This window comes from Lycorma delicatula, chromosome 10, assembly GCF_047948215.1.
Source record: "Lycorma delicatula isolate Av1 chromosome 10, ASM4794821v1, whole genome shotgun sequence".
NCBI classification, from domain to species: Eukaryota; Metazoa; Arthropoda; class Insecta; order Hemiptera; family Fulgoridae; genus Lycorma; species Lycorma delicatula.
In genome coordinates, this window is record NC_134464.1 from 25,483,134 (window position 1) to 25,506,106 (window position 22,973).

Genomic DNA, 22,973 nt, shown 5'->3' on the forward strand with positions numbered 1-22,973 from the left:
CCTTGGGAGGGGATTACTTATTGTTCACTAGTTGAACAGACTAAACATACACATTAGGAATAAAATAAATATTTTGTTATAGTTATTAAATAAAATAATTTAATTAAAGTTGATTAAAAAATATATAGAAAATAAATAGGATTTTTTTTGTTTGGGAAATTATAACCTTACCCACCGGGTTGGTCTAGTGGTGAATGCGTCTTCCCAAATCAGCAGATTTGGAAGTCGAGAGTTCCAGCGTTCAAGTCCTAGTAAAGCCAGCTATTTTTACACGGACTTGAATACTAGATCGTGGATACCGGTGTTCTTTGGTGGTTGGGTTTCAATTAACCACACATCTCAGATATGGTCGAACTGAGAATTACAAGACTACATACACTTCATTCACACTCATACATATCATCCTCATTCATCCTCCGAAGAATTATCTAAACGGTAGTTACCGTTGGCTAAACAGGAAAAAGAAAGAAAAGAAAAAAGTAAATTATAACCTAAAAGACTGCCTAACATTGCTCTGACATAAAATTAAACCAATACATTTTACTTTGAATAATATCCAAGAATAATGCATTGAGTACATTGATTAATATATGAATAATACATTGAATAATATTCAACAACAAATAAAAAAATATATGCCAAGAAGCAATATAAGGGGCAAGTTGCATAGTTGTAGGAGTCCTTTATATGCCACCTGCTGATGACGCATGTATCAATTTTCAAGGTTACAAAAATCATACACTTAAAAAACTAGCTATATTTGCTAGTGTTATATAGTTATATATGTTACAGTAAAACTCCGAATACCGGTAAATCTGAAGTTTTACTGGTTAATTCTAACATTTACCAAGTCACTTGTTAAAAGTCCGAAAAAATCTTAAAAACACATTATTTCAAACTTTTACCAAATAGTTTTGGTCATTATTGACATTTACCATAGACTGTTGGTAAAAGTTGACAATTCTGTAATGAAATCACTCAAAAGTATGAATTTAAAAATGCTCTTCCCAATTTTGAAATTTCAGTGCACTGCAGTTGAAAAATGAAATGGTTTTTTCAAAAGATTACAAAAAACTTTATTTTGCTATACAATACTAAGACCTTTCAAAAACTTTGGAAGTTTTTTTTTTTTTGTCTTCAGTCATTTGACTGGTTTGATGCAGCTCTCCAAGATTCCCTATCTAGTGCTAGTCGTTTCATTTCAGTATACCCTCTACATCCTACATCCCCAACAATTTGTTTTACATACTCCAAACATGGCCTGCCTACACAATTTTTCCCTTCTACCTGTCCTTCCAATATTAAAGCGACTATTCCAGAGTGCCTTAGTATGTGGCCTATAAGTCTGTCTCTTCTTTTAAGTATATTTTTCCAAATGCTTCTTTCTTCATCTATTTGCCGCAATCTCTTCATTTGTCACTTTATCCACCCATCTGATTTTTAACATTCTCCTATAGCACCACATTTCAAAAGCTTCTAATCTTTTCTTCTCAGATACTCCAATTGTCCAAGTTTCACTTCCATATAAAACGACACTCCAAACATACACTTTCAAAAATCTTTTCCTGACATTTAAATTAATTTTTGATGTAAACAAATTATATTTCTTACTGAAGGCTCGTTTAGCTTGTGCTATTCGGCATTTTATATCGCTCCTGCTTTGTCATCTTTAGTAATTTTACTTCCCAAATAACAAAATTCTTCTACCTCCATAATCTTTTCTCCTCCTATTTTCACATTCAGCGGTCCATCTTTGTTATTTCTACTACATTTCATTACTTTTGTTTTGTTCTTCATGCGATAATTCTTACGTAGGACTTCATCTATGCCGTTCATTCTTTCTTCTAAATCCTTTTTACTCTTGGCTAGAATTACTATATCATCAGCAAATCGTAGCATCTTTATCTTTTCACCTTGTACTGTTACTCCGAATCTAAATTGTTCTTTAACATCATTAACTGCTAGTTCCATGTAAAGATTAAAAAGTAACGGAGATAGATTGTCGGACTCCCTTTCTTATTACGGCTTCTTTCTTATGTTCTTCAATTATTACTGTTGCTGTTTGGTTCCTGTACATGTTAGCAATTGTTCTTCTATCTCTGTATTTGAACCCTAATTTTTTTAAAATGCTGAACATTTTATTCCAATCTACGTTATCGAATGCCTTTTCTAGGTCTATAAACGCCAAGTATGTTGGTTTGTTTTTCTTTAATCTTCCTTCTACTATTAATCTGAGGCCTAAAATTGCTTCCCTTGTCCCTATACTTTTCCTGAAACCAAATTGGTCTTCTCCTAACACTTCTTCCACTCTCCTCTCAATTCTTCTGTATAAAATTCTAGTTAAGATTTTTGATGCATGACTAGTTAAACTAATTGTTCTGTATTCTTCACATTTATCTGCCCCTGCTTTCTTTGGTATCATAACTATAACACTTTTTTTGAAGTCTGATGGAAATTCCCCATTTTCATAAATATTACACACCAGTTTGTATAATCTATCAATCGCTTCCTCACCTGCACTGCGCAGTAATTCTACAGGTATTCCGTCTATTCCAGGAGCCTTTCTGCCATTTAAATCTTTTAATGCTCTCTTAAATTCAGATCTCAGTATTGTTTCTCCCATTTCATTCTCTTCAACTTCCTCTTCTTCCTCTATAACACCATTTTCTAATTCATTTCCTCCGTATAACTCTTCAATATATTCCACCCATCTATCGACTTTACCTTTCGTATTATATATTGGTGTACCATCTTTGTTTAACACATTATTAGATTTTAATTTATGTACCCCAAAATTTTCCTTAACTTTCCTGTATGCTCCATCTATTTCACCAATGTTCATTTCTCTTTCCACTTCTGAACACTTTTCTTTAATCCACTCTTCTTTCACCAGTTTGCATTTCCTGTTTATAGCATTTCTTAATTTTCGATAGTTCCTTTTACTTCCTTCATCACTAGCATTCTTATATTTTCTACGTTCATCCATCAGCTGCAATATATCGTCTGAAACCCAAGGTTTTCTACCGGTTCTCTTTATTCCTTGGAAGTAATTAATTCATATACACTAATATTCAGGAATGAATAATTTTCAGCAAACTGTTACAATGGTAAATAGCAATATGTTCATTGTTATAATTAAATGAATCCTTTTGAGACTACAAATTACAAAAAAGCTCTATAACTAAAAATAATGCCCATCTCAAGTATTAAATAATAACTGGTATGCAAGAAACAGTTGCTCTTCATATTAATTATTTTTTGAATGAAAAATTTTGTTAAACTTAGTGTTCCAATTGTACAAAATTTTGAAATTCACGTGTTATTTATTGCAGCAAGGCATAAACCTTTAAACACATTGTCCAAGTATATGAGGCCCAGGTAAATTTGAAAGACTATAAAATCAACGTATAACATGAAGAATAAATATGAAATAATGATTTTGAAAGAGTAAACCCTTTTCAAAGGATAAAGCCTGTAGAATACAATTACCATTAAGAATAGTCGATTAACTTTTTTGTGTAAAATTTAATCTTAATAATATTAAATAAAATTCTATCACATTTTCTTAGCAGCATGTTTTTTTAATCATGGTGTTTTGTAAAAGTAAAGACGAATTTTACAATAAACAGAAAACTGGAAGGCTATATTTTAAAAAAACAGAATTTTTAATTATATTTTTTAGGTTTTTTATATCTTTCCTTAAGTATTAGAATGGTTTGAACGAACAAAATGACTGTATTTAATAAAAAACTTTCAGTTGGGATTCAAAACTTTTTCCCGCAGCAAAAATTGAAAATAAATTGGGTTAAAAAGCAATCCGGGTGTGAGACCCAGACTGTGAATTTAAGAGTTAACTATTAATTGATTATTCTCACGATTGAAAATGATTAATTTTAATGCAATTTTTGAACTGAAATCCCGAAATTGAGAAGAGCATTTTTAAATTCATGCTCTTTCCTATTTAGTAGTGATTATCGTTATAGAATTGTCAACTTTTAACAACAGAATATGGTAATTGTCAACAATGACCAAAATGATTTGGTAAAAGTCCAAATTAAATGTGTTTTCAAGATTTTTTGGACATTTACCAAGTAAATGTTAGAATTTACCGGTAAAACTTCAGATTTGCCGGTATTTGGGGTTTTACCGTAACACATATATATAATCATAAATTAAAAAAAAAAAATCATGCAACAAAATTCATACTTAATGATAAAAATTAACCCAATGTGCTTACAAAATTCTGTAGATGTTCCACAGCTTCTAATATTAATTCTTGATGGCCTAGTTTATAAACACCCAGCAATTCCAAATCATCATAAGTTATACTCAACAACTGCTGTCCATTTACTTGATTATTTATGAATGAATGCACATAAGGTAAAATACAACTATCCAAGCCTACAAAAAAACAAACAAGAGATAAATATTAAAAATTAAAAACATAACTGCCAAAAAACCATTGCTCTTTAACATAGAATAATTACTAAGAAAGGATAATTAAAGAGCATGCAGGTGACAATTTTGTAAATAGTACTTTTTTTCTATTTCTTTTTTTTAAATTTATATATATATATATATATATATATATATATATATATTATAGGCGGTCATACATCTAAACAAATTCAGCCACTGAGCTGCTACAGTGGAACAAATATGCATAAATACACCCTAAACACATTAATTTCTTTTTGGGCAGAGGTGTAACAATTACATAAAAAAAACTTAACACAATTTCAAACAAAAAATATATATTTTTTGAGAAATTTCCTTAAGTGACCTGTTGAAGAAGTTTTCTAGAAATAATTTGTAAAATTTTTTTTTAAATATTCAAACTCATTATCTATGTAGATAACTTGAAAAAAAATATTTTTACCCCTCATATTGATTAATGTAAAAATGAAACTGATATAAATAGTATGAAGTCATTCTTGCATTCAATATATTTTTGAATGGAAATCCAATAAAAAAATTATAAGGATAATTACAAGTGTTAACATAACTGGTAGCAATCTGTTTACACCTTTTCTCATCTTATAACAAACAATACACACTTATGAGACTTACAAGATTTATAAGCAGCCTTTATTTTGCTTCTCTGTAACTGTTTCCTGACTTTTATCAAAATACAGTAAAAATATAATATAAACTCCCATATTTTAACAAATATTAGGATACTTTGTAGCAGTATGTATATACCATTTTTATTGGCATTCCTTTCATCATTTTTATCAGCAAACAGGTTTTTTGCCTTTACATTTCTTAACAACTTATTTTAAGATGGATAACATTTTATGATAAATTTAAAATTGGATTAAGAATTAAAAATATAGAAAGAATATAAAGCAATCTTATTTGAAATTCATTTTTTAAACCAATCTTAAAAAAACATTACATTTTAAAGAAAAAATAATACTTTTCAATTCTTCACTAAAATTTTACTTTCTAAAATCAGCACTAAATTAATTACTCAAAACGAATGTTGATTGTTGTTTTTAATTACATGCTGTTTTCAAATTTAATTAAACAGAAAAGTGAAAAGTATTTTTGTTGTTTTTTTTTTTTTTACTTTTTTTAACTATTTGACATATTTAATATAATTATTTTAATGCAGTTTCCATTTGCTGCTCTGCAGACATATAATTAATATTATTTACTTGAGCACTATGCAATTTGTTCTATATATCCCAAGAGAAAAATTTAAAGGCATCAGTCCAGTAAATGTATTTATTGTTCTTGTCTACCTCTTCCTATCCAACACTGTAGAAAAGTAAATGTAGAACCTCATAAACTATGTTGCAATTATACAAAAAAACAGCCTACAATAACAGGATTATTAACAGCCTAATAGTCTTATTGAAACATGGGATTTCACTACAATTTGGGGCACTATAAGTGATTCCAACTTATAGTGTAAGGCAAAGCGGTAAAGCAGAGAAGAGGAAACAATACTTACACAGAAACATACCTAGTAGCAGTACAATACTATAAATTATGTAATCAAAAGTTGGAAACAGTTGAACTCTATGTTATGGGTTAAGGTAAAACAAATTTTTATTTTGGGGCTGTCCACCTTTGTTCAAAATGGTTGTTTCATTAATGAGGCTCTGTTTATTAGCTCATATCCAAATGTTTTATCAATAAACATGACTAGACACATGAAAGGTAACCTAAACAATTAACATTATTCTGTTTAAAAATTGTTCATCTTTGTATTTCATTCAACAAATTTAAGCAAAAAACATTTCTTTTGTAGTTATCACCAGAGCAAAGTGCGTGTAACAACTGTATTTTATAATCTATAAAACCACCTTTTTAAATTGGTTAAAGCCAACTATTTACAGATTACTCTTTTATCAGCATTATGAAAGATGTCAAATCTATAATTTAACAAATTGAGGAACCTATTCTCAACAATCACCATTGTGTAGACTTGCTCAGTATTCTAAGTTGCATTATCAAAGAGTTAAGCAATATGTGTTAATTTGCAAAAATGTCTTGCAATCCATATAATTAAAGTCAGATTCTGCAGGTTTTACAGACCGAATAATAAATGAACCACCATATGTTGAATATAATCACAAAAATACAGTTTAGAAACCAACAAATCACCCAAATCTTTAGCCATAGTAACTAAACTAAGGCAATTCTGAACATTTACTTGATCAACTTTAATTTTGTACATACCTGGACTGTTAACTAAAAAAAACTATGTATAAGTATAAATGAATCCTATGTATTTGCATACTTTCATTCTGCTGAAATTATTCTATTACTATAATAACATTTATTTTAAAAAAAGTTTACAAGTTTAGTTTAGATTTTGTATAAACCTAGTAGGTACGCTTAAGATCAGGATAACAACAGGATAATAACTTGCATGGGCCACCTGCATGGAGTGGCCCATGCAAGGTCAAAATACATGCTGCATTATTAATACTTTATAGTCAATTAAGTTTTGTGAGTTCAAATCTGTTTAGATGCTAATCCATTCTATGGAAAGGAATTAGGGCTAAGGTCAGAGTTAGAGTTAAGGTTAGACCTTTGTGAAGAGAGGTTGGGGATAAGTTACCATGGTGCAGCATTACTTTAAACCATCTAATACAACACTTGGCTAAATTTATGTGTAAAGTGAAATATTGTCACTACAGAGACAATGTAAGTCATCTTCAGTGATTCAATCAGAGTCAGATACTGATAATTATTAAGGTTAGTTTATGGTTTATTCCTGTTTCCACAAAACTCTCTAACCTTAACTCTAACCACTCTCCATAGAACTTCAATCTCTCTCCACAGAACAGATTAGCATCTGAATAGGTCATTATGATGACCTGTTAACAGACAAAAATTGATAAATCACAAAAAAATAATTGCTAATTTATTGACTAGAGCACTCATCATAACGTAGGTTTTGAACTTGTATGGGTCTCCTGTTGTCCAAATCTGCTTTTCAATATTTGGATCTTGTTTCTTCCTGATTCTAAGCATACCTACTATGGTATATCAACATATGAAAAAGATGAGCGATCAAGAAATTGCTCAGAATCACCTAAATTCATCAGTTTACATAACATGTAACTGATGAGTTGATGTAAACCAATCTTTTATTCAAAAGGAGAAATTAGTTTTCCTAAAAAAATTATGTATATTTCTGTACACAGTATCATAATACATATTATAAATAATGGACCTCCATCTTAACATTATGCTAGTAATCCATACTCAATTACTTCCCACAGAGTTTTCAATGTGGAATTTCCAATCAATGTGTTTTCAAAGTGGTGATTCAATGTAAACATTTTTTAAAATAAATGTTATTATAGTAATAGAATAAGTTCAGCAGAATAAAAGTATGCAAATACCAAGGATTCAGTTAAACTTATACATATTATTTTTTTTAAGTTAACAGTCCAGAAGGGTTAAACAATTTATTCAAAAGAATAACAATTTCACAATCTTGTATATCAAAATCTTGACATAAAACTGCAATTTACATATAACCTGAATCACATTACAAGCATTATACACTATGAGTATATACATTAGGATTAAAATCCTTTACATTAAAAGCATCCGAGGCAGCTTTATACAATACATTATTTGTTTTTTTTAAAATGTAAATTGAATTTGAGTGCTTGTTATAATTCCAAAAATTGGCATTAAATCTTATCATTTCTGACTATATAAATGTTTGCAATGATTTGAGTAAATGTGATGAAATACTGTGTATTTACTTAGGCCACTATGCTTGCTCCACTATTTACTCAGAACAAACACAAATACAAGAGCAGAATGAGTTAATTTATTAAAAAAATAATAACTTACAAATGTATACAATTTACAATTAAAAACAAAGTTCAAATAACTGAAAATCTTTAAGATATTATAACACTATGTACAATATCAAGATATTATAATAGTACAAAATATTATTTTCATAGTCACCCTAAAATTTGCAACTGAGATTTTAAACAAATTAATAAACTTTTCCTGCAAGGTATTTTGACCATAAAAACAGACGTTACAAAATGTTTTGTATATGACAATGTAATTAGATAATAAAGTCAATTACCCGTGACTAATTTATGCAAATAAATTATTAAATAGCGCAGAAAAATAAACATTTACAATTGCGTACTAGCCAGATTTACAGAGTATATACCTCCTGATCAGAATGGCAAAAAAGTACTTGCAGAACTTAAAACAAGACGTTTTCAAAATTTCAAAGTACTGTAATATATTTTAAACAGAATCACGTTTAATGTCTATTATTCTCATGACCCTCAATAAAATCAAGGATTCGAAGGGTGGGGTACAGCTGACAAGACCTGTAAATAAACAGTAATTCCAGCGACTATAATTACGGCTGAAAAATTCTTGGGTGTAGTGTTACTATATTTCAATTTCTTTTAACGAGCAATTATATGTTCCAAACACACAAAAAATGATAAATACCTTTTATCCAATCAGTTACTTGATCAGGTTTCCAGTCCGCAACATTTACGTACGCCATCTTCAGAAGTCGTCATGAATGAACTGAATAAAACTAGACAATGTTAATGAAAGATGAATGAGCGACAGTGATACCACACTATTTGAAGCTGCCAAATATATTTTTATCAGAAAGAAATTCGAAATTTAATTATCAAAATTTACCTCAAGTAATAATGTATTTTTCCAATAGAATACTAAAAATAGTTTTATTAATATTATTACGACATAAATAAGATAATGATTAATTACTATGTTTCAAAACGACAAAGCGTATTTCAACTGAAATTACTAAACGTACTGGAGGATCGTTCTGAGGTTTTAAAGAGCTAATCTAACATCTAACAAGATAGTTACTACGCCTAAACCCTACTTTCTGCTGTTCTCTTTAAACAGAGGTGGTAAGACTAGCTTTTACAGCATTCGAATATACAAGTCGCTCGCTTGCTCCTACAGAGTACGACACTGCTGTGCAGATGCTTTGGTGATAGTTCTGCCGAACTGTTGTCGTTGTTAAGGTTATGTTGTTCAAAGAAGTCCACCATTAAACTAAACATTACAATCGTAAAGCAAAAGTGCTACATTTCTTTTTTGCAATGATTATTTGTGTACAATAATATGAATAAATGAGTGATATTAGATAAACATAGCTAATTTTATGTCGTGTTCTAGAACGTTTTCAACGGAGTTTTAATTTTTTTTATTAGGTTAAACTAAAGCTGCCAAAATTACGTCCAACGGGATAAAACGTAGGGTAAGTAATCATATATGTGTGTAATATAATTAGGTATGTTTTGTATTGTAATAATGTATGAAGTCTACGTCTTTAACTTTTCGTAAGGACATCAAATTTCAAATTATGTTGCGTTTTCAATTTATACGTTTTGAGTGGAGGGGGTGGCTTTCCATTCTGAGGTATAAATATTTGTCAAAATAATTTAAAATTATTTTACTGTGAATTCTAATTTATAACCCGGATAACATAAATGATTATTTATTATTTAAATAACATTTTTGAATATTTTGATGATAGTAATAGTAATTGAATCTTGGATGAAGAAAACTCAAAACTTTGAAATTTCACTTATTTACTTTTGTTATCAAGCAAATTTTAGTTAACTAGGTTATTAGCTAACCATAACATGGGTTTTATTTTTTAAATACTTGAATGTTGTCACTCTGATGTAGATTATTATAACTGCTTTAAGAAAAAATTACAATTTATTTAATGTTTAGGTTATAACAGCTGTAGGTTAATCATGAAGTTTTTTTGTTGACATTATATTAGAAATCAATTTATCCCGAAAAAGTTCCAATTATTTTGTTGAATATGCTATTTAATTATTATCTCAATTGGCAATAATTGTAAATACATGTAAATATTTTATTCAGATTGGTACATAATAATATATTAGGTTATATAGATCATCTCATCTCAGGAATCTCCACAGATAAAAGGAACTACCTAAGCATTTACCTGGCTGAATCAAGGGAAACTATAGTAAAACCTTGATCACAGCAGTTAAAGTATGTGTTAGTGCGTGTAAATATTCAATTTATGAAATAATGCCAAAATAAATATGTGAATGTACTAAATAAGTAAAACATTTTAAAAATAGTTAGATATATTTGAATTATTTGAGCACATACCAATATTGAAGTAAGAAAATTCAATTTTACTTTGTGTATTATTTATAAAAACTAATCAAAAGAGTAATATTATTTTTATAATACAAAGCTGTCCAATCTTATTTGTAATAAATCTTTAAATGGTGTAGTAACTTAGTAAAAAAGGATAACACTCTTTTTGTGGATTAAAATTTGATGTTTTCAATTAAAAAGCACTAAAAAATGATCTGACAGCCGAGTTTTGTATCTTCTCCTGGCATAGACATGATTAAAAAAAAAAGAAGTTATAATACTTAAAAAATATTATAATTACCAGTACTTATTAAATTTTGAAATAATTTTCTTGGATTGTGTTTTATATATTTCAGTTGTTGTTTTTTTTTAATAGTTCTTTTGTTTTTATTGAAATTGAAGCAAAATCTGTGAACATATTGATTACTTTTGGGTAGAATATCACCTGCATTTTTGTGGACATGAATTGCAGATGTAGACCAATTTATTTCGACTAAGTAATTTTAAAAACTACTTTTGGTTTAAAAGGAAACTTGCTTTATAAGCAGATTTCCTTTTGTTCAGGCTTTCTTTTATTACTACTTCCTTTTTATATTACACTGACAAGGGATGCTTGTTTCTCTTAGAAATGGGTATGTTCAAACCCAAGTCGCTTTTGAATGTGACTTGTACCCCTTGTAATCTGTAATGTGACTTGTATCTGTTATGTTACAATACTCTGATCAAGGTTTTATCATAGTTTCCTTTGATCCATTAAGTCAAATGCTGGAGCAGTTCCTTTATTTATCCATGTAGTAGCATATCTACCCATTCCTGATTTGGTCTGTATATTTTATTTATTGTATACCAGCTATAATAAAATATTATTTATGACCAATTTATTTGATAAGTTTATGATTTATAAGACCAATATACATAATAAAACATTTTTAATGTTTCTTTTAGTGTGATACAGTCACCACCAAGTAATGGTGAGCTTGGAGTGATGACGATTACTACCCAACATAAAACATGTTCCTTGCTCTTAGTAATCCCCCTTACCAAATAACTTTTCTAACAAATGAATGCAACAATTTTGAAATTAAATACAGTCAGCTAATTATGTACTCTGCATTTTAAAATGTAATAACAGATTGCAAAATATTAGTACTACTAATTACATGGTAAATATTGCAATAGATTGTTATTACTGTAACTGTAATTGCTTACTGTATAATAAAGTATTCCGTTAATTCCTCAGCTAAAATACTCTCCTAGCTGTCATCACTTTCTTCAGAGTAATTGTCACTAAATAAAGAGACACAGTAAGATTCTGTCAGAGAATCTAGTTACAATTCTGGCTCCAATATTCACCTTTGATTTTTTTTTAACATTTCACAGTAAGGTTTCCAATGTTTGTCACTCATTGAATTCATTTTATCTTTGCACAGTTTCTGCACTTCTGACCTCTTAAATGTTGTGATGTGGCTCACAACATGTCATTTAACCTCTCACCATACCATCTCGATTGGATTTAGGCACAGAACTTGATGCCCACTTCTTTCCAACAATTTGTCAAATTGGTATCACTTTCTATTACTTTTTTGTTCAACTTTATTAGTTCATACAGTTGTAGTTTAAGCATTTGAGACTAAAATGGAATATGATGTTTCTATAGCCAAACAGTCATATCTTGCTTTTTCCTTAGTGATGTTGGAAGTTTTTCAGAAAGGGTAGTATGATTTAGATAATTGTTGATAATTACTACAGACTCAGGAAGAAAATTAGGAACCAATTTTTCTTAAACTCATTTCAGATAATTTTTATTATTCATGCTATCATGGTAATCGCCACTTTTTGATTTGGCTGTCCAAGTTAACGTTGTGTTTGGAATAAAGCCCATTTCATCCCTGGCATGAATTATAATTAAGCGTTCACCTTTATTTGTTGGTAAATGAAATCTTGTACCAGTGTTATCAGCCCATGATTTTACCATTGAATGAGATGATAAAACATAGTATTTATCCAAGTATATGATCGCCCGGTTACATTTTTAAAATCACTGATTGCCTGCTAATATGAAATCCGTATCTGCATAATATCATGTTTTTCAACTAAAATTTTCCTTTCGTTTTCTGTATTTCGCCACTTAAAATATAATTCTTTCAAAATTCTTCTTAGTAACTAGTTTCACTGCCATTAAAATTGATTTCAATTTTCAGTCCTTTGCAGAATTTGGTAACTGTTGGCAACTGCAGCTCTCCTATCTTTGAGTGAAATTCATTTAAGTTCATCTAACCACACCGTTATCAAAATCATCTATTCTGGTAACTGGTTTAGAATGTTTCTTTTTCGAGGTGATGAACGAACATTCTGGTCCCTCGGATCGAAGAAGTTCAATTTTTTTTCTTAGGCTTTGAATCTGAGTCCTGGAAATGCCACAGGCAGCTGCAGTTCTCACTTCACACTTCTGTATAGCAGTTAAATGCTTGTCATTTTTTAATTTTGTTACAGCTAAAAATTTTTTCTTCATGAAATCATACATGTTGTTTACAATTTTGCGTACCTGTCGTCAGAGTTTTTTATCTTTCACAACAGACTTAAATTCAGCCGTAACTATTTGCACATCAACAGACTACTTTAAAACGTTTAAACCATACTGTTTTTATCTTTGTAAAAAAATAGAAACCTTTTACAAAATATCATATATATTAATTGACTATGTAAAAAAAAAATACACAACACATGCCAAAAGAACCGTGCCAAGAGGCAGAACAACAGAACTGAACTTTATATACATGGAAAAGCAAAAGAGAAACAAAAATAAAATAAAAATAATTATTTTGTATTTGAAACATGATGCCATTTTGTTAATACTGTAAACACGCAAAAATACATTGCTTCATAAACAACAGTTGCATGGTGTTTATGCTACTAAGAGATGACTAATCATGCTGTGCCAAAGTTTCAGAGAATAGTATACCAATGACGTTGAGGCTGATCATCCAAGCCTGTGGCTACTATTCTTTTCTCTACCGTGTTTTTTTTTTGTTGTAAATTACAGATCTGTAAATAGAATCCTTCTATTACCCCCAGTTTAATAGAAATGGCTTATTAAAGGTCTATATGCTTACATTAAAATTTCTTATTCTTAGCAAGTGCTTTCCTTTCATAGGCAGCCTCAGTTACACCTTGAATTAAAGTCCAACAGTAATCAGCTGACATATTAATTCACCATTTGCCTTTGTGACTGTTTTCCAACATCGAAATATATTGGTGGTAACTTTCACCATGTTCATTACTTGCTGCCCCAAGGTTTGCGGCGGAAAGAAATCCAGATTTCAATACAGGAAATGGAATTTAGTGACAGTACATCCCCATAGCTTTGTATGAATTTGTCAGTATATCCACAATATCCTTGTAATTTTGTGATCTACAGACATCTAGAGAATTTTCATTAGTCTTTAAATGCTGTCCAAGAAGTGAAGTGTCCTTCATAGCTTTTATAAAATTCCTATTAGCTAATCCCAGCTTGATATGAAGGGATAGTAAAAATATTTTTCTGGTTTAACTAGAGGCTCATGAATAATATTTATTTTCATCAGAACAAAGTTCTCACACTTCTTTCAATGTTTTACTACATAATGTTGATCCCTAGCTCAGCTGACCCATTCACAAATAAAACAGTTTGTATACCCTTAACTGTATGCCTAACAAAAGAACCATTACTTTTAAATCTCCACGCACGTTCAACTATGCTTTTTATAATTTACTTTGTCAGTTACAGTTTTTATAACATCCATAAATGTTAGACCATTTCCATCTTCTGCAAGAATGGCGCAAAATGCTTTATGTTCTACAAAATCCCTTTCAATTAGCTGCTGGACAATCATTATTTTGTATGGGTGAAATTAGAGATCACCATGTAAGATGTGATGAAGCGAACGACATGAACCCAGTGCTACAGTCTGTCGCCTAGCAGATCATTTCAGACTAGCAAGAACTGCCCTTCTCACTCTACGTTTTCCAGAGTTCAGACTGAATTGGGAAGGCCATGGTCTTTTCTTCATCACAGATCGTGTACTTCTAAAAGCCTCAACCCATCAGAGTATGGTGATTCGATCTGGAAGTGCACCTTGACATTCAACATTAAAATTTTGATAGAAAAGTTGTTGAACCATGACCACAGAATCATTGTTTCTAAAAAACTGCTCGACAGCAAACACATGATGTCCCCACAGGGGCTGAAACTGCGTAGTCTGAGCTGTTCGCCAGAGATCGTCAAGTGACCTTTGACGATCCAAATGAGTATTGACCATACTCCCACTCACTGCTGAGTACTAGCGGTTTAAAAAACATGCATTTTCTCTGCTCTGCCCTGTATATTTGGAGGAATTAATGATAACAAACTACTCCTCAGGTTGATAAATCGCACTTATTGTAACAAGCTCATCAATATTTGTACAGTAAATTAAGTAATTTTACTCAGCAGAGTTTTGAGAAAATTTTTTCTGTCATAGCCTGAAATTTTTGTATTTTTTTCTTAAAGTAAATTTCAATCTTGACCTTAGAACTTCAGCTAAATCTTTTACCAAGTCATTTAGTTCACCTTGTGTATAAGATGTGGCTCAAAGGTTTGTAATTTAGTATCTGAATCATGATTGTCTTCTTCTATAATACCTGCTTCTTCATCACTGTTTTTGGTAAACAAGTTTTCAGGAACTGCAGTGGATTCACTGTTAGGTGAAAGTATGAATGCAGATGGCAATGAAGGATAGAATACAGTGTGTTTGGAGTTCTTAGAAAATCCAAACACATTAATTAAACAAAAATAACAATTGGTTTAGTGATCTTTTGGTTCATGCTAAACCATAGGAGCATCAATTGGCAAGGCCTTTTAACCATCCTCTTTAAGTTGACCATTCAATTAGTACATATAATATGAGGAGCCATATTTGACATGGGCTCCCCAGAAAACATTATACTATGAGGGTAAGTCAATTATTATCCGCAATGTAGTTATAAATTTTATTGCAATACAATTAGGAAAATTACATATACATCATTTTTCAACATAGTTCCCCTTGCATTTCAACGCACTTGGTCCATTGTTGCACAAACTTCCTGATGCCCTCATAAAAAAGGTTTTCGGTTGAGCTGTGAGCCAGGAATGCACTACTTCTTTCACTGTTTCGTCCGAGGTAAATCAACTTAATGCCTCTTTGAGTGGACCAAATAAGTGGTAGTCAGAAGGGGCAAGATCAGGACTATAAGGAGGATGAGCCGGTACATCAAAGTTGAGTTTCTGGAGCATTTCAGCAGTGTGGACGGGCATTGTTGTGCAACAACACAACACCTTTCATCTGCAGTCGTCGGCGTTTGCTTAGAATTGCAGGCTTCAACTTGGCAGTAAGCATTTCACTGTAACGCGCACTGCTTATTGTCGTGCCCCTTTCCTCATAATGTTCCGGTACTAGGCCTTGTGAGTCCCAAAAAATCATAAGCATCAGTTTTCCTCTGGATGGTTGGGTCTTGAACTTTTTTTTGCAGGGCGAATTTGGATGTTTCCATTCCATACTCTGCCGTTTACTCTCTGGCTCGTAATGATGGATTCATGTTTCATCACCAGTGATGATTCTGTTTAAGATGTCCCGTTCATTACCATAGTGATCCAAATGTTTTTAGCAGATGTCCAAGCGCGTTTGTTTATGCAACTGTGTAAGTTGTTTTGGGACCCATCTTGCACAGACTTTATGAAACCCAAGTCGGTTGTGGATGATTTCGTAGGCAGAACCGTGACTAATTTGCTGGCGATGTGCCACTTCATCAATAGTTGCTCGTCTGTCTAAGAAAACCATGTCGCATGCACGCTCAATGTTTTCCTCATTTGTGGCTGTAAACGGTCATCCGGCTACTTCATCGTGCATAACACTTGTGCGACCATTTTTAATTTTTCAATCCATTCCTAGACACTCCGTTGCGGCAACACACTGTTCCCGTACTGTACCGAAAGTCTTCGATGAATTTCGGCCCCTGATACACCTTTTGACCACAAAAAACAGATCACTGAACGTTGCTCTTCTTTGGTGCAAGCAGAAAGCAGAGCAGCCATGGTTAACAGCAGGGCAGCGATAATGGAATTAACCTAGCAGCATAAAACCTACAGACATAACAATAATTAAACCACGCATGCGTCATCTACACAACAGTACTACCAACATAAACAAAAATAAAACTTAATTGCAGATAATAATTGACTTACCCTCCTATTAAAAGCAGTAGGATTGCAAAGCCAACAAACTTTGTGATGTTTTGAATTGTACGGACACGATGAATCATTTCATGTACACTTCAGTATGGAGGTATGATGTCATGATATCATCTGATGTTTGTTATGACTTAAGTTATTTTTTCATGGTTAACAACTGATGAAAATACATACTTAGCAAAAATGTGAAGTAATCACATAAAATAAAAATTTGTTTAATCATACATCATATAAATAATTTTTACAAATTAAATTTAGAAATTTTTCAAAAACATAGGGAGATAGAAATAATTCTGATTTAAGATTCATTTTCAGTATTAAAATAGGTTTCACGTATCATATTTTAAGAAGAAAAAATTATGTTTATCAGTCTAATTATTACTTCAGTTTCTCAAGTAGCACTAATAAAAATTTCATTTTAAGTTAATTTTCCCAATTTTTTGTGACAAGATTATTAAACCATATTTATTGTGTATATCAGTGTATGTGTTGAGTAATTAAAAAGGCTCCCCCTATGATTCATGAGATCTTGCTGATGGTGAGGGGGCTTGAGTGCTCAGTGATATAGAGTAGCTGGACCGAAGGTGCAACCATATCGGATGGGTATCTGCTGAGAACCAAACTAACGAATGATTCCTGAAAGAGGGCAGCAGCTCTTTCATACTTGTTAAGAGTGTAGGTCAGGAGGACTTAAATGGTCATATCAACATCACTTAATCTTCTGAGTACTGGACAGCTGAAAGCAGTGGAAAAGTACAGCTGCTTTTTTTCCAAGAAAATGTAACTCTACATTTTCATGTAGTAAAGATGGAGGCGCCTTCTTTGGTAAAATATTCCGGAGGTAAACTAGTCCCCTGTTTGGATCTCCAGGTGGGGACTGCTAAGGAAGGGGTCACCAGAAAATTAAAAAATAACATTCTATGAGTCAGAGCATGGAATGTTAAAAGTCTAAAAAAAAAGTTAGTAGGTTAGAAAATTTAAAGAGGGAAATGGATAGGATAAATGTAGATGTAGTAGGCATTAGCGAAGTTCAGTAGGAAGAGGAAAATGACTTTTGGTCAGGTGATTTTAGAATAATTAACTTAGCTTCAAATAATGGGCAGGCAGGAGTAGTTTTCGTAATGAACGAGAAGATAGGGAAGAGAGTAGAGTATTTCAAAATGCATAGTGATAGAATCATTGTAATGAGGATAAATTCAAAACCTAAGCCGAAAACGATTGTTAACGTCTATATGCCTACAAGTGTCCATGATGATGAGGAGATAGTGTGTATACGAAGAAATTGACGAAGCAATTAAACGCATAAAAGGGGATGAAAATTTAATAATAGTTGGAAATTGGAATACAAGCATTGGAAAAGGCAAGGAAGGAAATACTGTAGGTGAATATGGGCTGGGCAAAAGGAATGAAAGAGGGGACTAACTTATAGAGTTTTGCACAAATTATAATTTAGTAATTGCCAACACCCAGTTTAAAAATCATAGTAAAAGAATATACACATGGAAAAGGCCAGGTGATACTGCAAGGTATCATTTAGATTATATCATGGTTAAGCAAAGATTTAGAAATCAACTCGTCGATTCCAAAGCTTACCCTAGAGCAGACATTGATAGTGATCATAATTTAGTGATAATGAAATGTAGATTGGGGTTTAAAAACCTGAAGAAAAGGTGTCAGATGAATTGGTAGAATTTGGAGAAGCTTGAGAAAGAGGAGGTAAAGAAGATTTTTGAGGAGGACATCGCAAGAGGTCTGAGTAAAAAAGATAAAGCAGTAAATGTAGAAGAATAGGAGAATATTAAAAAACTAAATTCTTAAATCAACAGAAGTGAACTTAGGCAGAACAAAGGAAACTGGTAGAAAACCTTGGATATATTGCAGGTGATGGATGAACGTAGAAAATATAAGAAACGTAGAAAGATAAAGAAAGTAAAAGGAATTATCGACAATTAAGAATTACTATAAACAGGAAGTGCAAACTAGCGAAAGAAGAGTGGATTAAAGAAAAGTGGAAAGAGAAATGATCATTAGTTAAATAGACGGAGCATACAGGAAAGTTAAGGAAAATTTTGTGGTACATAAATTAAAATCTCATAATGTGTTAAACAAAGATGGTACACCTGTTTATAATATGAAAGTTAAAGTTGATAGGTACATGGAATATATTGAAGAGTTATATGGAGGAAATGAACTAGAAATTGGTATTATAGAGGAAGAAATGGGAGAAGCAATACTGAGATCTAAATTTAAGAGAGCATTAAAAGATTTGAATGGCAGAAAGGCTCATGGAATAGACGGAATACCTTCAGAATTACTTCGCAGTACCGTTGAGGAAGCAATAGATAAATTATACAAACTGGTGTGTAATATTTACAAAAAATGGAAGTTCTGTTAGACTTCAAAAAGAGTGTTATAGTCATGATACCAAAGAAAGCAGGAGCAGATAAATGTGAAGAATACAAAGCAATTAGCTTAACTAGTCATGCATCATTTTTGATGCATTAGATTTTATTGATCTAGTTAAGATTTTTCTTAACTAGAATTCTGTACAGAAGAATTGAGAGGAGAATGGAAGAAAGTGTTAGTAGAAGACCAATTTGGTTTCAGGAATTGTGGAGGGACAAGGGAAGCAACTTTACCGCTCAGATTAATAGTAGAAGGAAGATTAAACAAAAACAAACTAACATACTTAGCATATATAGACCTTGATAAGTCATTCGATAATGTAAACTGAAATAAAATTTTTAGCTTTTTATAAAAATTAGTGTTCAAGTATAGAGATAGAAGAACAATTGCTAACATTTACAGGAATCAAATAGCAGCAGTAATAATTGAAGAACATAAGAAAGAAGCCAAAATAAAAAAAGGGAGTCTGACAAGGATATTCCCTATCCCCAATACTTTTTAATTTTTAATTACAACTAGCAATTAATGATGTTAAAGAACAATTTAGATCCGGAGTACAAGGTGAAAAGATGATGATATATAACTCTAGCTGATTGTAAAAAAGATTCATGCTGATTGTAGAATGATCAGTATGGATGAAGTCCTACGCAAGAACTATTGCATGAAAATAAACAAGAAAAAAATGAACGTAAATGTAGTAGAAATAAAGTAGATGAATCACTGAATATAAAAATAGGAAGAGAAAACATTATGGAGGTAGAAGAATTTTGTAATTTGGGAAGTAGAATTACTAAATATGGATGAAGCAGGAGTGATATAAAATGCCAAACAGCGCGAAACGAACGTTCATTCAGAAATCTAATTTGTTTACATCAAAAATTAATTTAAACATCAGGAAAACATTTTTGAGCGTAGCGTTATGGAAGTGAAACTTGGACGTGAAAAATGTAAAGTTTTATTGGGATTCAATCCCAGAACCTACAGGATGAAAAACAAAGATACTACCACTCTGCCATGATTTCATTTTGTATTGAAATCATTATCACAAACTTAATGTTTTTGTATAAGTTTGAAATTTCTCCATTAAAAAAAAAAAATATATATATATAAAATTAAAAACAATTAAAGTTAAACAAAAAAATAAATTCTGTAATCAGTTTATTTAAGTTTAACTTGAACTTTCTCATAACTAGCCCATATACTTTATTCATTTCAGTTTCAAGAGAATATGAAAACCTTAAGAAAAAAAATGTAAAGGTTACAAAATGTTAAAAGTAAATTATTGAAAGTAGATTAAAAAGCTAATAGCTTATTAATTAACAGTGGATTATCAAAAAACATGTCTGCCACCAATTAAATGTTAGCAAGCATTTCTTGTAAAAATTACATAAGTATTTTACCAAAACATTAAGAAAAATGCAAAACTCTCTTATGTGGGAAAATTACGTGTACTTATTTTTAAAAAGTAACTATTCTTTTCAACCTTTTGATTGTTCCTGAAATACTCCTACAATTGAAAGGTCGATATGATTCACGTAGTGTAGACTGTTTTGTAAACAAATGATTTTATAAATTAGTTGCATACTTGTTACAAATTCAAATTAACGTAGCCGAAGAAAATTATTCCCACCTTCTATATCTTAAAAAATAAAAACAGTTAGAAGTCGATTAAAATAAATGGAAATAATATTGATTATGTAAACGTACGTCACTAAACCTCGAAAAGTGTGATTTATAAAATTCTCCTGTACTTTGAACTGGCAATAAAACTATCGTATAAATTTTTTATGTTTTGCACTTCCATGTATTATGTTAAATAGATTTAATGTAATTGTATTTTATCCCTGTTTGAATAAGTGGAGTAATCAAATGTTTTTTACTACAAAATACTTCCGTAACCGAAAGTGGATAGGCGTGTTCAATAAAAATAACGTATACTTTTCTGTTAATAAGAATAATGTGATGGTATTTTTATTTATTATATTTTTTTACAGTAAAAACAATTGATTCTCATCTACGTTGGTTTAAGTAAAATTTTAAACAAATATCTTCTTCTATAAGTACTTATCACTTGACCGAACTTGATAGTTATGGTTTGTAAAAATCATATTTGTAACTGTTATAATTGCAAAATTACCGTGAATGACTTTAAAAATAATTGCTTGTTCACATATTACTTTTAAAAACGTAAAATAATTTCGCCGTAAATAAATACATTACAATTGAGATTTAGACAAAAAATATGATTTCCACACGTAACCAAACCTCGATAGGAATCGTTTTTAAACGTTGGTATCATTACGAAACCCTTCAAAATAACATTAAAAGTAATGCTATTTTTATTTATTACATTAGAAAAATTAAAACAATAATCCCACCTTTGACTGTTTAAAAAACGTTTATTGAAATGGCGATAGATTTCTTTTCCCGTAATCGAGCTTTGTTTGGTGGCGTTTATAATATTCATTTTACTTCGTTGTAACTGAAAAAGTCTCTTATGGAAACCATTTTATATCTCCACTAAAAAAAAAGTTTTGTATAAGTAATAATTAAAAATATTTTTTATGCATTACATATTAAGTGCTCATAATATGTGTAGCCTATAAAACTCGCGTGTACTTTGCTATGAATGAAAACTTTTACTAAAGAAACAATCGTGTTTGATCCAATTTGAACTAAAACTATTTATCTTTCCTCTCCGCATCTGCCACAAATTAAATGTCTAATTTATTTCAGCTCCGTTTAAATAAATGAACCATTTTTTAAATTGATACAGTACATACAAGCAATCACAATAGGGATGGTTTTTAGATATCTGTCTTTACTGTAAATAAATATAGTTTTTTTGCCGAATATAAAAAACATTCGTACGTTTACTTATTAGGTATAACAAAAATATAATAATTTGCTTTTAACTTCGATCGAATTAGTAAATTATTCAAATCGGATTGCGTTACTTATGTGGTTCAATCACGTGATTGAACCTGGGTAGAAGTGTTTTATTGAAATCATATGTTCTTCGTTATAAATGCAAAAGTACAGATAACTGTGCCACATTTCTGTTTAAAATAAGAAAAATACAGTAATGCTGTTACGGCAATACGTGATCGATCATTGATAGTGTTTTTGGTAAGGTTCTCTTGCACTTATTTAAATGCAAAACTTACATAATATCAAGAACAACTATATTATCAATTATTCCATTAAGAAAAATAAATAAATAAAAATATGAAAAAAATTGCCTTATATTTCGGATTGAATAAAATATACAATTGAAGTGAATTTGATTTGTTACATACTGTTTGACTGAACGTATATTAACGCGATTTATTCAAATCACTTAAACTTAGCTATAAATGCAAGCTCCCTTCTTAACATTTATTGCTATCCCACTATAATTTATTACACCAAAAAGTAAGTAAATAAAGGTTCTTTTTATAATCAAAATGCTATCAACCTTTTCCTGTAGTCTGACATTCAAGTGGAGTAAAATGACCTATTTTGCAATATTTTCCCCTTAATTTTATTTTACATTTATATTAAAAAATGTGAAATTAGAAGTAATATTATAAAATTGTTAGACAGATTTTGAATTTAAAATACTGTTTTGCACAAAAGTTCTCAATTTTATTGGCTGTAATATTTATACATTTAATTTTTTTTTTTAATTTTTCCTTAGTATGTA

At 30.6% G+C, this 22,973-nt stretch overlaps 2 protein-coding genes across 2 annotated transcripts in view; one reads left to right on the top strand and one right to left on the bottom strand.

Moving 5' to 3' along the window:
- Positions 1–9,073, bottom strand: part of cnk (connector enhancer of ksr) — a 90,669-nt gene extending 81,596 nt beyond the window's left edge. Inside the window, 2 exon segments of the mRNA XM_075377798.1 lie at positions 4,238–4,401; positions 8,959–9,073. Coding sequence (XP_075233913.1) covers positions 4,238–4,401; positions 8,959–9,016 — 222 coding nt within the window. The 5' untranslated portion in view covers positions 9,017–9,073.
- A 396-nt stretch (positions 9,074–9,469) lies between these two features.
- LOC142330820 (uncharacterized) overlaps positions 9,470–22,973 on the top strand; it is a 54,761-nt gene continuing 41,257 nt past the window's right edge. Inside the window, exon 1 of the mRNA XM_075376254.1 lies at positions 9,470–9,748. The gene's annotated coding sequence lies outside the window, so the exon portion shown is untranslated. The remainder of the gene's footprint in view (positions 9,749–22,973) is intronic.